The following is a 17,837-nucleotide window of genomic DNA, read 5'->3' on the forward strand; positions in this document are numbered from 1 at the left end:
CGTATCACAATAGGTAGTTTTAATACACAACACTATAGATTTAAAACCATGGGAATACCATCCCGTACCACAGTAGATATAAAATCCATGAATAAACTATATTTTAATACGTATTGTGAATCGTATAACCATGCTAATGTGACCCGAGACCTCCTTGACGTTCTTCAGGCGTCGGACGATATCCTGAAATTGTCACCCCAGGCGTGCCCGCCTAACTGTAGCTAGCAGTTAAGGTGTGGGATTGTCAGTCCCGAATAGATCTATTCAAAAATTCCACGCTCTCCCTCCAGGAGACTCTGGTTATACTTCTAGGGAGGATTTACTGATAACTCGAAGGGTTTAATTAAGATAAATCTCACAAGCTAGTATTAAATTATTCACGGTATACTCAGTCGTTATCAAACATCATACAGTAAAAACGATTGAATACGAGAAATTATCTGGCATAATACTCTAAATTAAACAGAGATAAACTGAATCAGACATAGTTTATCCATTAACTTTGCATGAAATTTTTGTGTCCGTAAAACAAGAACTGAAGATCCCAAATTATTCCCATAATAATTTGATTGTTTCCTTTACCGTAATTGAAATCCATGTAGTTATATTCGATAAAACATCCCTTATGCTCTGCATAATACATAAGGGGTAAAGATATCTAATAGTTTGCCAGATATTTATAGAATTTCATCAGTTTTAAGTTTCGAAAACATTTATAGTTTGCTTGTATTCCCCCTGAAAACATTGAAAAACACGGAAAAAGGCGTAGGAGTATGAACTCACCAGTCAAGAAACGTGTCGGTTTGGATGCTATGTGTTAGTTCGAGGCTTGAGAATGCGCGTGGTTCCTATGTAATATGAAGAGATATATAATTGTATCTAATTAGACTTTGAACCACTAATTAGATAAGAGTAAACACTTCTAGACGCGAAAACACTTCAATTCAAGTGTTTAGAGTGACCCGGGTGGCATCTATGGATGTGTATGGCTTGGATATGGAGTTTACTCTTCAAGAGTAAACTCCCAATGGAGTTTTCGGCCCAATGACCAACTTCCCATGAGTTTATGGCAGTAAACTCATGGTGGGGGTGTTTTTGGTTGCCTAATGGTCTTATAATTCATGAGGGGTGATGCTAGGTTTGGTTTCAAGGCATTGGAATGAGATTTGAACATCATAGGGACCATTTGAGGAGTTTACGGCAATAAAATATGAGTTTACGGCCGTAAACTCTTATGTGCCATGTCTTAATGTGTTTTGGTGGTCCTAGATTAATCACATGTGATTCCAACTCATTTTACAAGTCATAGGATGGTTTTAAGGCACCATTTGACCAAGTTATAGGAGTTTACGACCCAGGAACCCATCCTTGGGGGGTTTATGGCCGTGAACTCCTTATAGAGTGGTTTTTATTAACTTTAAGGCCCCTAAATCGTTTGTGGCTGCCTGTAGACTTTAATTCCAGGCTTAGGAGGTGTTTAAGGGGCATCTTAACACTTTAAAAGGAGTTTACTGCCCATGAAAGGGTGTTTACAGTCCAAGCTTGATCTTGGGCCTTAAACTCATATTTACCCCTTAAATGATGAGTTTATGGTGTTTCTAGTCCATTCCAATAAGCCCTTAAATAATTTCTAAGCTCCATAAGTGATTTGGGAGGGTTTTTGGGCTCCAAAACCCATTTATGTGTGTTTACGGCCTAGGACTGTTCTAGATCCGTAAACACATGTTGATGGTCTTATTTCATAGTTTGAACACGAAATTAAAAGCCAAAGAGGTTATACTATGAGCTAGGATAGTTACCTTAACAATTTGAGGCTTGAATTAGATGATTTTAGACCAAGAATTGAGTTTGTAGAGAGAGAGTAGTGAGAGAGGGTGGAAAGCTTCAAAATGAGGTCATTTGAACCTTAAATATGGATTAAGTTTAAGACACGGTGGAATTCTACTCGATACTGAAATTAAACGAGGCTTTTGGTTGCACCCGATTAAGTAGCCATAACCCGACATGGTCGAAACTAAAAATTATCCGATTAAATATTGAAAGTGTTTTCTTGAGTTTCTAACGTGTTTGGACACCCATTGAGTCATAATAGAAGTCTCAAATTCAATGACTTAATTTAAAAACGTAACGAAAACAATTCGAAAAAGGACAAATTTCATTAACGGAACGGGTTACAGAGGCGGAAAGTTTTCGGATTGTGACATCTCGTCTCTCTCTCTCTCTCTCTCTCTCTAACTAACTAAATCTTCATCTGGGTTCTTTAACTTCAACTCTTAAACACACACATACAAAATGCACAAAATTATGAAGATCCTCGTTCGATGGAGAATACGAAATATGAATTGGAACAGCCCCATGGTCGATCGATAGTCCAGTGGTCAAATTCGCGAGTAGGGGCAAGCATAACAAGAGGCCGTCGCCTCTTATCGCTCATCGGGAAGAGAAATCGCCGCCTCTCGGTGTTTTACTCATCCATAGCGGAGGATGAACCAAGGGCAGCAATGGTTGCTTGAGCAGATCTTGTGCTCTTCTATCTTGGAATAAGGATGCGAAGGAAGGGGGCTCGGTGTGGCTAGGGTTTTCGAAGGCAAGGAGGCCAGAAAAAAGTTCAGACGAGAAGCACGGCGTTGCAAGTGGTTCGGTGGCGTTTGCTTTGACGGGAGAAGAAGAGATGTGCGAGAGGCGAGGCTGTTGCCTCGATGGCTCACCGAAGCTCCACTACAGCTAGTGGTTCATGACAGAGTACGAAGAAACAGGCCGATACCAAGAGACCCAACGACGGGTCTCGATTTTTGTTGAATCTCAAACCTACAAATCACGATTGGTAACGAATCTGGTTGATTGTTGGTGGCTTCTTGTGTTCACTGTATACTTTAGGGATGAATGTTCTCTTTTTGCCACATATTCCCGTTTGATCTATCTGATGAAGATGAAAGGAAGCAGATGGTAGAGAGAGAGAGAGAGGTAAGTTTATTTTGATTTTGTTTTTCATTTTATTATAAGAATAAGAACATAAATAAAAGAAATTAATATAATTATTTAAGGGGCATATTAGTCATTTTAGGTGGGATGTGGACCAAAAACACAAGAAAATACAACCATAGGGACCAAAACCACACAAGGTATCTAAAATTAGACCAGTGGTACACCAATATTTCGTTTTGGACCAAAACTACAGAATTTTGCCAACCACAGGGACCATTTTTGCAATTTTGTCTTTTTTTATTAAATAAATTTATTAAATTGTGAACTTATCATATCCAGATCATCCTAAAATTTAGTTTAAGGTGAACTTGCATCATACCCAAGTCCCTCCAAAATCTCGTTTTTTTAATAGATATAAAACTTTATAAAGGGGACAAAATCAGGTTGTTTTTAATTAGAGGGGGCTACAAACTGTGCTTTGTCCTTTGTGCAATCACACTTCAATAATTTCCTATATATCCTTTTTCCATTTCTTTATTTTTGTTATACATTGGTTCTCTTTTCTAATTTGAATGTGAAGAAATCAATGAGATCGATGGGAGAATCTGAGGTAGTGTTGTTGGGGTGGCCACTAAGCATGTTTGGTGCAAGGGTTAAAATTGCTTTGGCTGAAAAGGGTGTCAAGTACGAGTACAAAGAAGAAGTCTTCCTACACAACAAAAGCCCTCTTCTTCTCAAGTGCAACCCGATTCATAAAAAAATCCCAGTTTTGATTCACAAGGGAAGATCTGTATGTGAATCCAAAATCATAGTCGAGTACATTGATGAGTCGTGGAAGGGTGAATCACCATTGTTGCCTTCAGATCCTTATCTCAGATCTCAAGCCAGGTTTTGGGCTGACTATATTGATAAGGTATGATATATATATTTGTCTTCTTTAATATCTTGCCACAAATAATTTGTTTTGTTATAATGATGTAATATTAATTTATAAAGGTATAGTAATTAAAAAAGAAAAATAACACATTTCTAATCTAAAAAGGTAATAGAAGGATCGTTATGAAAAAACTATATAAGTTACGAAAAGAGAATATAGTTGAAATATATTTTTGATGTAAAAACGATTCAACACATCATAGATGAAATAATCATTTCTTTGCATTATCTATTTTATTGTTTTTAATGTAAAAAATGCGTCATAGGTTGAGATTATCTAAAGCATAACGCTTATACATACTTTGTGAACATTGATATTTGATAGGTTATATATACCGTTGCGATGAAATTCAATTCGGGCCCAAAAGGCGAAGAGATGCAAAAAGCAAGGCATGAATGCTTGGGGTACCTCAATGTTTTAGAAGGGGAGCTTGGGGATAAGCCTTATTTTTTGGGTAATGCCTTTGGTTATGTTGATATTGCACTGATGTCTTACTACAACCATTTCTTTACATATGAGACTCTTGGGGGCTTCAGTCTTAAGATCGACAATCCAAAGTTGTTTGCTTGGGCTACAAGATGCATGAAAAGGGAGAGTGTTTCCAAGAGTCTTCCGGATCCACAGAAGATTTATGATTATACAATTGTATACCGAAAGAACATTGGCGTAGAAGACTAGTTTGGATTAAATTAGGTTGTTTGTTTTATGTTATTAGGAAATCAATCCGTATCTTGTGGGATGCTTCTCATTAATTACGTTGAAGAATTCAATCCATTTCTCGTGGAATGTTTCTTAATGACAACTTGATAAGTAATTAATGATTTATTTTGTGATCTGGAAAGTGTAATTTTTTAATATTTGTGTGTTATTTTTCCAAGAACTATTTTCATGAACGACGTGTTATTTTTTTTTTTACCAAAGTATTTGATGCAGCGTACGTGACTAATTGAAAGAATAAGTAAGAACAAACTATCGTTGATTCAATTGAATGCCGATAACTCACAAATATCAGGGAAAAAACCAACCCCTAATTTTATTCACAAAAAGAAAATCAAGTATCTGTGTACAAAAGAGTCAACCAGAGTTTTAAAAGCAAAACTCAAACACCAAATTAAAGAAATAACAACCAAGGTCCCTCAAGTTTGAGACAACTACTAAAAAAATACCAAAACAATAAATTGAGACTATATCTCAACAAAGGCAGCAACGCAACAACTTAAAAGGTGTGAAACTTCTTTGAATGTTCAACTTTCTTCATGTAATTTAAGGCTATTTGATCTGCATCATTCTCGCCAGGGTAGGGAAGATTCGACCCCGAATCCGAAGCCACATCATCGTCAGATGAGGAATTGCCGACAAAAGGAACGAGGTGCTTCACATTAAACACATCAGAAGTATGAACATGGCTCAGCAGTTGAAGGCGATATGCATTAGGATTGATCTTTTCCACAATTTTGACAGGGCCGATCTTCTTAGCAGCAAGCTTACTATACTCATGAGCAGGAAAACGATCCTTAGTTAGAATCGCCCAAACAAAATCACCAACCTCGAATTCGATAGCGCGACGTTTCTGGTCAGCATGCGCCTTATATTTCACAGTGCTAGCAGTAAGGTTAGCGTGCGTTTGTTGGTGAATTTGGTTCAGTGGATCGACAAAATCCACGACAGTAGTATGTGGTCGCACTTTACTTTGCAAAGCGAGCAAGTCGAGAGGACCCCGTGGTGTTAAGTCGTACACCACATGAAAAGGGCTAAAACATGTGTTGCGATTAACAGCATGATTATGGGCAAACTCAGCCTGTGGCAACATCAAATCCCATGATTTAGGTTGATCCCCCACTAGACTACGTAACAGATTGCCTAGAGAGCGATTCACAACTTCAGTTTGGCAGTCCGTTTGGGGGTGATAAGCACTACTAAAATTTAATTGGGTGTTGACCATGCGCCATAAACTCCTCCAAAAGTGACTCACAAAGCGAGTATCACGGTCGGAAACTATAGAGGCGGGAAGACCATGAAGACGATATACATCACGAAAATAAAGTTGGGCGACAAGAACAACATCAGTCGTACGCTTACATGGAATGAAGTGAGCCATCTTGGAAAAACGATCCACCACCACATAAATAGAGTCGTTCCCACGTTGGGTTCGAGGAAGACCAAGAACAAAATCCATACTAACATCAGACCAGGGTTGTGTAGGAATAGGAAGAGGCATATACAACCCAACATTACTCGCGACACCCTTTGCTAGCTGGCAAGTACGACATCGAGCAACAATTTTCCCAACTTCGTTACGCATGGAAGGCCAATAATATGATCGTGCAATCAACTGAAATGTACGATCCCGCCCAACATGACCTTCATTATGTAGCTCCTGTATAATTTTCGCACGTAGACTACAATCTTGAATGCACAGTTGAACCCCGCGAAAAAGAAAACCATTCTCCAGTAAGAAGTCGGTAGTATTACCTTGCTGAAGTTTGATAATAACATGAGAGAAAAAGGGATCATCCGCATACAGGTCCACAAATGAATCAAATCCAGGCACATGAACACGCATCTCTGTGAGTAAACTGTGACGACGACTCAGAGCATCGGCGATACGATTAGAAATGCCCGCCTTATGCTTGATAACAAAAGTGAATTGTTGCAAATAAGAAAGCCAGGAAGCATGTCGATGAGAGACTTTATCTTGGCTTCCAAGGTGTTTGAGTGAGTCATGATCAGTATAAAGAACAAACTCGCGTTGAAAAAGGTAATGACGCCAATGTTTCACGGCTTGAACAACCGCGTAAAATTCCATATCATATGTGCTAAAATAAAGCTTAGCACCCGAAAGCTTCTCACTAAAAAAAGCAACAGGTCGTCCCGACTGGCTAAGAACTACACCAATACCAGTTTTTGAGGCATCACAATGAAGCTCAAATGGTTGCGAAAAATCCGGAAGCACGAGAATAGGGGCGGAGGTCAAACGATGTTTAATTTCATTAAAAGCGTCTTCAGCTTCATCAGACCAGCGAAATAAAGTGCCCTTCATGCAATCAGTAATTGGGGCCATAATGCCACTAAAGTGTGGAATAAAACGTCGATAAAAAGATGCTAAACTATGGAAACTGTGCACTTCCGTGATAGAATTAGGGCGTGGCCAGTTTTTTACGGCAACAACTTTACTAGGGTCAACTCGAAGTCCATCTCTGGAGACCACGTAGCCTAAAAATTGAATCGACTCAGTTAGAAAAACATATTTTGCAGCAGCAGTATAGAATTTGTCCTTACGAAGGACCAACAAAACATCTCTCAAGTGTTCAAGGTGTATAGTAGGATTGATACTATAAATCAAAATATCATCGAAATAAACTACAACAAATTTTCCAATGAAAGGGCGTAACGCCTGATTCATGATGCGCATAAATGTGCTAGGAGCATTAGAGAGACGAAATGGCATTACCAACCACTCGTATAAGCCTTCACGAGTTTTAAATGTAGTTTTCCATTCATCTCCCATGCGGATACGAATATGATGGTATCCGCTCTTCAAATCCAGTTTACTAAACACACAAGCACCACTTAATTGATCTAACAAGTCATCCAGTCGAGGAATAGGAAACCGATAACGAATTGTGATCTTGTTAATAGCACAACTATCCACACACATACACCAAGTGCCATCTTTCTTTGGAGTAAGTAGGGCTGGTACAGCGCAAGGACTAAGACTTTCACGAATATGACCCTTAGCAAGCAAGTCCTCTACCTGTCTACGCAATTCTTCATGTTCTATTTGGCTCATATGATAATGGGGACGGTTTGGTAGTGGAGCACCCGTCACCAAATCAATTTGATGTTGAATATCACGCAATGGTGGTAAAACCGAGGGTAATAATTCAGGAAATACATCAGAAAATTCATGTAGTAATGACTGAATCTCTGGAGTTGGGACAACAGAACTAGCCGTAGTCACTGGGGCACAAAATAAAACAAAGACTATACCAGATGCTTCCATGGCTGCTTGAAAAGGAACTCGAGACAACAGAGTAGTTGGTGGAGCAACACTTACCGAAGAACCCACACGAGGTTTAGTCAGAACTAACACAATTTTCTTGCCACGACACATGAATGAGTAAGTATTGGAACGACCGTCATGTATAACAGACCGGTCATATTGCCAAGGGCCCCCCAGTAGGAGATGACAAGCATCCATCGAAACGACATCACAATAGATATTATCACTATAAGTCGAACGAATAGAAAAACTCACCATGACACGTTTGGAAACGGTAACATCAATACCTTTACTGAGCCAAGCAAGCTTATACGGCTTGGGGTGAGTTTCCAAAGTAAGCCCCAATTTTGAAACCGCAAGCTCCGAAATCACATTCTCACAACTACCTGCATCAATTATAAAGGTGCAGACTTTCCCACCAATAGTACAAGTTGACTGGAATAAATTGTGGCGTAACCACTCTGTTTGATCGGGTGTACGTGGGGTGAGGAAAATACGTCGTAACATCAAGAGCGGACCGATATCGCCTGCAACATATTCCTCATGGACATCCTCATCACCTGGGTAATCATCATATATGGGTTTATCATCAAGATGATCCGGATCAACCGCAACAGTGTCATTGGTAAAGAGTCCATGTGTAGCAACGGGTGCTTTGCGGCAGTCGGCTTGTCGGTGACCAGACTCACCACAACTAAAGCAACGCATACCACTTCCTGGACGTCCTTGTGAAGGATGTTGAACTGGTGGGGGTGGGGCTTGTTCAATATATTTTCGACCAAGAGTGGAAGAACCAGTAGTAGCACCTGTTGAACTAGAGGGTTGACGAAAGTTCACATTTGCACGTCTTGCTAACTGTTTTTCTGCTTGTGAAGCACGTTGATGTGCTTCTGCAACGGTTAATGGGTCAAACATGTTCAAAGTATCTTGTAATTGTAGACGTAAGCCGCCAATATAACGAGAAACCAATTGAACTGGTGATTCGTTAAGGTCAGTACGAGCGAGCAATTGGTAAAAGTCAGTGGTGTAATCATCAACTGAGCGAGGGACCTGACGGAGGTTTTGAAATCGTTGATACAATTCTCGCTCAAAATTATAAGGTAAAAACGCAGCACGGATATGTTTCTTGAATTTCTCCCAACTTGAAATCTTGTCCTTACCAGAACGCATGTGAGTCTGTTTCAATTGTTGCCACCAAGCTTGCGCACGGCCACATAGACGGGTCGTGACTAACGGGACATGACGGTCATCCGGGACTTCTTTAAAGTCCATAATTTCTTCAACCTACGATAACCAGTCAACGAACTCATCACCTTTGAGACCACCATCGAAATCAGGAATATCCACCCAGAAGCCACGTTCCCAATGACGATCACGTCGTTCAGGGGAAGGGTTTCGATGAAACCAAGGATTTTCTGCTGTAACAGTGTCGTCATCTTGCTCCTGGTTTAGTGCATCAAGTCGTTGAGTCAGAAGTTCGACATGTCGTCGGAGATCTGCATTAACCCTACGTAAATCAGCATCATCCATGGTTGTCGCAGCGTTACCGTTCCTTGGTCTGCGAGGCGGCATAACACAAGATCGATCTGGAAACTGATACCACTCTGATGCAGCGTACGTGACTAATTGAAAGAATAAGTAAGAACAAACTATCTTTGATTCAATTGAATGCCGATAACTCACAAATATTAGGGAAAAAACCAACCCCTAATTTTATTCACCAAAAGAAAATCAAGTATCTGTGTACAAAAGACGTCAATGAGAGTTTTAAAAGCAAAACTCAAACACCAAATTAAAGAAATAACAACCAAGGTCCCTCAAGTTTGAGACAACTACTAAAAAAATACCAAAACAATAAATTGAGACTTTATCTCAACATAGGCAGCAACGCAAAAACTTAAAAGATGTGAAAATTCTTTGGATGTTCAACTTTCTTCATGTAATTTAAGGCTATTTGATCTGCATCAGTATTGTGGTGGTTTACTTGAATGATTTTTGTTTGTAATGTGATTTATCTTACTTAATAGTTTATACTTGCTTGTGAAATTAAGTATGATGACATCTTTCTCATTGGGAAATACATGCATATTGGAAGAATGGCAGGGGCGGATACAACTACAAATTTTGAGATTAGAATTTTGTTGTGATATATACTGGAACTAATCATCTAATGGATATAGTTTTAGAGTCATAGATTGGTTTATTTTAAAGACACTAGTAGAATTTGTCTCCTTTTTAGCATTAAAAAATTGTTTTGTCGAAAAACCAAAGAAAAAACGAGGTGTAAATCTTACTCTTAGAAAGTATACAAAAACATCCCAACATAATCTGAATGATAAGAACCAGATTGTTTTCATGAACTTACAAAAAAACCTCACTACATAATTCATATACTACTATCAACCTAAACTATACTCAATAAGGATGAACAATACAGAAAATTAGAAAGAAAAGTTCTAAACATAACAATCTATCTGAAACCCTGAAAAATGGAGAAAACCCTTATTCCTCGAGAGAGAAAACAACTCTCAAAACTAATGTGTGTGAAAAATGAGCTATCTTCCATGCTCCACAAACAAGATGCAAGGAATATATACATCAGGTACACCCGACTAGCAAGATCTGCGCATTGACCCGACTATAGCACACCAATTTAATCCGCAGTCCACAAGAACCAACATTGTTACAGAAAATACCCTGCAAAGATAAAAAAACAACAAAACAACTCCAAATATATCTACACAACCCTCACAAGATCCAAAAAGTGTTAAGTTTAAAGACGACAAGTGAATATTTCAACCTCCCCCACCCCCCAACAAAGTTAACACTTAAAAAATTAAGTTGAGAAAGGATCAATTAAGCCAATTTTATTAACCAAAAAAATCATGTGGTGAACTAACCAAGGATTTGGTCAAAATATATACTTTTTGGTTTGAAGAGTCAATTTTCACAATTCTTAATATACCACTCCAATCATTTTCTTTAACAAAATGTAAAACAACCTTAAAATGTTTTGTTTTTTCATGAAATATAGGATTTTAGACTAATTTGATTGCAGAATCATTAATACAAAAAACATTAACTAGAAGAAATTTTTTTAACTTTCAATCAAACAAAATTTTTAAAATCGACATAATCTCACATGTTATTGACACAAGAGCACAATATTCAGACTCGATCGAGGACTGAGACATAGTGGATTGCTTTTTTCTCTTCCAAGAAACTAAACAAATAGCCAGACTCACAAAATATCCAATAACAGACCTTCTAGAGACTAGGCATTTAGCCCGGTTAGCATCCACATACCCAACAAGACTAAAATTAGACGACTTTGTTATTGAAATTCCTTTACCAGGATTACTTTTCAGATACCATATAACTCTGAAAGCAATGTCTAAATGTGACTTACGAGGTTTGTGCATAAACTGACTAAGGATCTGAACAGAGTAAGACATGACGAGTAACAGTAAGACAAATCAACTTACCTATTAACTTTTGAAATTTTGTAATTCTAACAAATCATCTTTATGATTATCAAAGATACGAAAAGGAACAAAATTAACTTCAAGTGGAGTTTTAGTTGGTTTACACCCAAGCATTCCAAACTCATGTAACAATTCAAGACAATATTTGCTTTGATTAAGACAAACTCCATGATCAATATAGGCCTTTAATGACGCGCGAACCATGACACGCAATGATTTATGATACGCAAAAGCGTGTATCCTTAAAATAACGTCATCTCTTCTAAAATTTAAAGGATTTAGGATACGCTTTTTTGGGTGCCCCTAAAATTAGTGTCAAAAAAAAAAAACACGGAGGGCACTCAGCATAAAAGGCGTGTCGTCTAAACATGTCGTTTTATAAAATTTTCATCAAAGCCACGCGTTCTCCATTTTTAATAGCTAAGGGGGAAATCAAACACAAAAAAATTAGAAAACCTTGCCCCAGCGATTTAGGGTTCATTCCATCCTTCTCTATGTTACGGCTGCTTCTGTCTCCACTCTTCATCTCCCAACTACGATTTGTCTAATCGGAAAAATAGAGAAATATTATAGCAACTGCCACCCTCCAATTCTCTCAAATTTCTTTAAAAGTATTAGAATCACCAATTTTCTGCAACCCCTTCTTCTTCTTCGCCTTATTGCCACACCACTGGAACAAGTGACGCAAGGTCATCCATAAATGGCTCCAAAGCAAACTCCACCATCCCCTTCTTCAATTTCTCTCAACTTAGGGTTCATGAAAGCTCTTGAAGTCTCCTAAAAGACTGCAAAGTGATTTAGGGTTTGTTTTATCCTGTACATATCTCTATTACGATTGAACCCTAATTTCAAACACCAGTGTCTCTTTTTATTCTTGCGACTTCGTTCTCATTCCTTATTGCCTAATAGATGAATTTCCACCATGAATATAAGTGACAAAGAAGTTGGTTATAAACCTCCAACCTGATGACTGGTAAATAAAAACTTTTTCCATAAATCTTCATCTCCGGTGGCGCAAGTTCCGAGGCCTCAAGCATCCTCTCCGGTGGCCGGAACGCCTCGGTCGACAGTCTCTCCCTTCACCCCTGGCTCCCTTATTTGGTTCCACACCGTTTCCCTAAGTTTTACATATCTCTCTAGAAATCATTTGCATTGTAAGTATCAGTCGTATTCTATCTCCTTTTCATATCCCTCAAGCAACATCCTAATACTTGTTTTATATAAAAATCTTTTGATTCCTTTCTATCGTTGTTACAGTGAAGTACTAAAGACTTTGCTTCCTTGTGATGTCATATATCATGTATATATATATATATATATATATATATATATATATATATATATATATATATGTTTATATCTCATGATACAGGTTACATTTGCTAACTTTCTGGATGAATTCAGTTCCATTCATGATTATTAAACCTTAATTCAGTTTGCTCCAGATGACACACCTGCTGCTGTGAATGATTTTCTTGAATATTGGAAGCCATAAGCACTTGTGCTAGTAGAAAGTGAGCTATGGCCGGTCAAAAAAATACCTCAATTGCCCTTGGTTGGTTTTACAAAATTTTGGTTTCTTTTGAATCCTTCATGGGGTGATTTAGTCTTTTTTCGGTGTAAAAATGATAGGAAGTATCGTGGCATTGCTTCATGCATTCTTCAGTAATCTTCCACACAAATGGCTGGAGAAAACACATATCCTTGTTTTTTAATTAAATTTCCAGATTTTGGAACTGCTTTTGCTAATGATGGTGGATGTGTTTGGGAAGAATAGTCAGCAACCATCAATTCCTGTTGAACCATCATATATAACTGATCTTATAGACTTCCTGTAAGAATACACTTATTTAATCAGATAGTCAAATGAGTAACTTTATATACTATCTTATCTGTGTAACAAATTTATAAAACTCTGATTTTATTTATTTTTTTATAATTTTGATTACAGTCAGCATGTGGTGCATTATGAAGGGGATGGGGGACCTGTACAGACGAATTCTAAACCAGAAGCAGATGTGTTGGGTTTAGGTGGGTTGAGAGGCTTACTGAGTACCTTGGATCTTCAACTGGTTGGAAGCTTTGTATAATATAATGAAAAGTTTAAAGAACAACTTAGAAAGGAAAATGAACTCTCTGGCTTGTGCTTCACCAAATTGACTCTGCAATCACAAATTCCAACAGTTAAAATTTCCAAAACAAAATTGGAATCAGGAAAGAATGAATTAATGAAATTATAGAAGTTAGATACCTTCAACTTGATGATTTCTGTCTCTTTAACCCATTTGCCTTCCTCCACAAACTGAAGATTTCTCTGTAATGAAGGTATATTATGAAATAATCTAGTTGTTTCTTTTTGTTTCCATCTTTAATTTCTTATCAAAACTTATCATTTTGGGATTAGCCAGGATTGCTATTTCAATACGAAGCTAAGCTTGATGCTTTCCTTGAGTTTCTCATTTGGAGGGACATGGACTCTCTACATTTGGTGGGAAATATATTTGGACTCGTCTACAGGCTTTTTTTGCTTTTCGTCGAGGTGGTGATTCTAATCAAGTATATTTTATTCCATGTTTATATTTCTGTAATTGCAATCCTCTTTATTTTGATGGTTTTGCTAATTGGAATATGTTAGTGGCTTAGTGCTACTGGAACTTATTTATAACTATCTTTTGAAACAAACTTATTATTATTATTATTATTATTATTATTATTATTATTATTATTATTATTATTATTATTATTATTATTATTATTATTATTATTATTATTGTTGTTGTTGTTGTTGTTGTTGTTGTTGTTGTTATTATTATTATTATTATTTGTGATTGAAGGATTATTAGCATAACGTCTAACTTCTATCTTGTGATTAGGCAGAATCAGATTTGCAAACAACCATTAACCTCATCAACCACATTAAAACAGTGCTAAAAATTATAAAACTAGCTCCAAAGGTCAATGCATGTAATTATGTCACTCAATGGTTTAAGGTGATTCAAGTATGCTCTCAAGAACTCAAACATGCCACATGGATTTGGAATCAATCATTACAAAAGAACATCAATCATCAAGTACTCACTCAATAACAAGGTACTTTTTTCTTTTTGCTTTTTGCTATGATGAAATTTATGATTGTGTTAATTGTTGTAAGTTATAAGTTATAACACAATCTCAAATTTAATCTTTTTGTTTCAGGTAAACAGTTTGTGAATGCCATTGGAGAGATTTATAGAGTGGTGGTGATATTAGGAGCAACAGTCAAGTTTTACAAACTATGTATACTGTTAAATGTTGTAAATTTAGAGGGGCTGTATGTTCTTTTAGCAGAATGTGACTCTCTGTGGTCAACTTCAGGACTTGAGGAGGTTATATCTGTTGACTCTTTATCAGAGTACATTAGTCATATTTGAAATCTTGATGATTTTGCAATTGCAAATGAAGAGGAATCCAGAACTAGGTATATCTCGTTGATGTTGCTATGTGTGTCCGTTTCTATTCTGTATGTGCTCCAACGTTGAAATTTTATCATGAGATTTAGTAAGCTGTTAGCAGTTCACTTTTTTTTGTTTCTTTTATCCATTACAGCTTATTTCTTCCACCCAAGAAGCAGCGCCTTGGATGGGGGGAAGGCCTTGCCAAGTATGAGAAAAAGAAGTTTGACCCTGAAGATATTCTTGATAAAGAGGCTGCAGCTAGAAATGGTATGGTTGATGGTGTCACTGGCTCTGAACCTTTGCTTACTAGTCCTTCTAGTTTGACTGATAAAATCCCCAGTGTCAATGGTTATTCAGAATGTGCATCTCCTGCTACTCCTTACTCGTATGCCTGCACTTCCTCTCTAGGTAATTTATATACTTTGATTTGTTAATTTTAAGTGCCTTTTGTCAATTTTCTAAAACTTGGGTTGACCCGGCCTGCACTTCCTCTCCAGGTAATTTATAAAAGCCCCAGTGTCAATGGTGATCATATCAGCTGATACTTTGTGTTGTTTGAAACAGAGTTTTCTGATATAACATTTGAAGAATTCAGCAAACAGAAACCCGGAGCTGCACAAAACAGTTCTGCTACCCAAAAGGGCAACCACAAACTCACTGATGTTGTCCTTCCTCTCATAGTATGATCTTACCTAATCTTTCATGTTTCATTTCACAAACAAGATTCATTTTCATTATCATATATATATATATATATATATATATATATATATATATATATATATATATATATATATATATATATATATATTGCAGCAAGATTGGAGGAAAATAGGAATTGTAAGCCCAGTCAAGAACCAAGGATCCTGTGGATATTGTTGGACATTCAGGTAATTATCATCATCATCATCAAAAAATCTCCATAAGATAAAAAAAAAAAACAGAAATGGGTTCTTGGTTCATGATTTGATGATGTATGCAGTACTACTGGAGCTCTTGATTCAGTCAACATCACCATGGTAATATTAATACCAATAATGATAACAACAATTAGTTATGAATTTATGAATGTGTAGATTACTAAATGATTGTTTGTATATAAGGAGCTGAGGATGAATTAAAGCATGCAATGGGTGTTGTTCGTTCAGTGAGTGTGGCGTTTCAGGTGATTAATGGGTTTCATCAGTACACAGGAGGAGTTTTCACTAGCGATGTTTGTGGGAATGATCCAATGGTGAGAGAGATACATGTTTATTTAATATTCTTGATAGTATTTGTTTTGATTGTTTTTATGATGAGAAGATTTATGATTATTGATATTAAATGTAACAAGATTTCGAACATGAATGACCATGGATTCTCTTGTAGTCTTGTAATACATCCATTTGTTTCCATGTCTACTACTGAACGGGTGATATTTGACTTCCGGTTTTGTGCACTTTTGGCTGTTGCAGGCTCATTAGCTGGCTCCTTGCTATGCTTTCTTGATGTAATAATTCTCTATACACTCATTTATTTTAGTAAATTTATCTGTAATTCTGTTTTCTGTGTTTCTATTGTTATGTTTGGATGAATCAAAGTGTCCGTAACTTTTCGGTTTTGCCTTTTTACCTGGTTTACTAATTTCCATCCCCTAAAAAGTGATCAAAATGTTGTGTTTTTATGGTTGTTTGCATAAAAGACAATATTTGACCATTTTTTTCGGAAGAAAAACCTAATATCTTTCTTTTTACTGGATGTAAACTTGTAAATTGGGTAAAAAGGGAAAAACGAAAAGTTAGGTTAGTCTTTTGGTTTATAGATTGTAAAACTTCTCTTAGGACTTATCTGAAAAATGGTAAAAAATGTGTCTTTTATGCAATTAACCATTTTGAAAAAACATGTGTATGTATAAAATATAAATTTTAGGATGTTTTAACATGAGGACTTTGATGGCAGTGTTACCCGTGTAAAAGAGTTAGAAAACATGCTACAAATATTGTTCTTCGCAAAAAACGGTCACTTAGAAGACGGAAGAGCAAACTTCATGCAGGAAAACATGTTGGTTTCTTGAAAGGTGAGTATCTTCTTCAGACATCCTTTAAGTAAAAAAGAAGCATTCATTTATAATCCAATAGATGCCTTTGTACAAATTGTTAAATGCTTGATTTTGATATCTGAACAGCGATGCTGATGATGAATGAACAAAAAACAATGGAAGAGGCTGCAAAGGCGTATATGAAAGTGCATGAAACGCAAGAAGATGTAAGGAGGTCAGAAATGACAGCCATTATTAAATGACAAGAAGCTCAAGCTCTTATGGAGACTGCAGAAGCTCGAGCAGCAACCACTGGGTTTTCTTGTTGAGTGGGCCAATAGATCATTCTTTTTCCTGGTTAATAGAGGGAAGTATATTGTTGTAGAGCATATTATTTTATATAATGCTATGTTTTTGATGATGAAACCACACAACGGGTTTTGGTTTCTGCCAAAATATGGAAAAAAAATAAATATGATGTAGGTTTTTTGAAGGGTGCATAAACAGGATGGTTTTGGAAGCTGGGGAATTATTTTGTTTATGTTAAGGAAATGAATAGTTTGTGTTTTATTTTTAGGTTTACATTGAAGTCTAAAATTATTTTTAAATTTTGCATTGGGTTTATATGCTGGTTTCTCATTAGTTTTTAGCGTGCACAGAGTCGTTCTAGAGTGGATGCAGGTCATATGTTAACGGAGAAAAGGATAAGATGGATTTTGTTATTTGATTTGCCATTCGATTTGATCTTCCTTTTTTGAGTTCTTGGTTGAAGCCTCAATCCATCTTCAAAACTTTAACAATTGGTTTGGATGATAAGAAAATTGATTTCATCGCCTTTTTCCAGGTTAAAACCTCATTTTTTGGCTTCATCTTCAGACTTCCGTTTCGGGCTTGACACCTAAAAATTGATTTCATCTCCTTTCTTTACTGGGTTTAAGAATCTTCATTTTATGTTGGATGAATAAGCAATAAAGAAGACATGATTTTTCATTGGCAATCACCCATTCCAGTGCCGTCAACCGACAAGTTGTTGACC

The 17,837-nt window shown here is 36.8% G+C and overlaps 1 protein-coding gene across 1 annotated transcript; it reads left to right on the forward strand.

Moving 5' to 3' along the window:
• Window positions 1-3,385: 3,385 nt before the first annotated feature.
• On the forward strand, window positions 3,386-4,766 carry LOC145072347 (putative glutathione S-transferase). The gene is made up of 2 exons (XM_079018757.1): window positions 3,386-3,838; window positions 4,187-4,766. Exons 1-2 carry the CDS (start codon window positions 3,512-3,514, stop codon window positions 4,538-4,540), a joined length of 681 nt encoding a protein of 226 aa, XP_078874883.1. The 5' UTR covers window positions 3,386-3,511; the 3' UTR covers window positions 4,541-4,766.
• The last annotated feature ends 13,071 nt before the right edge of the window (window positions 4,767-17,837 follow it).

The sequence above is a fragment of the Lactuca serriola genome, chromosome 1 (genome assembly GCF_051521515.1).
Source record: "Lactuca serriola cultivar US96UC23 chromosome 1, Lser_US96UC23_V15, whole genome shotgun sequence".
In the NCBI taxonomy this organism is placed as follows: domain Eukaryota; kingdom Viridiplantae; phylum Streptophyta; class Magnoliopsida; order Asterales; family Asteraceae; genus Lactuca; species Lactuca serriola.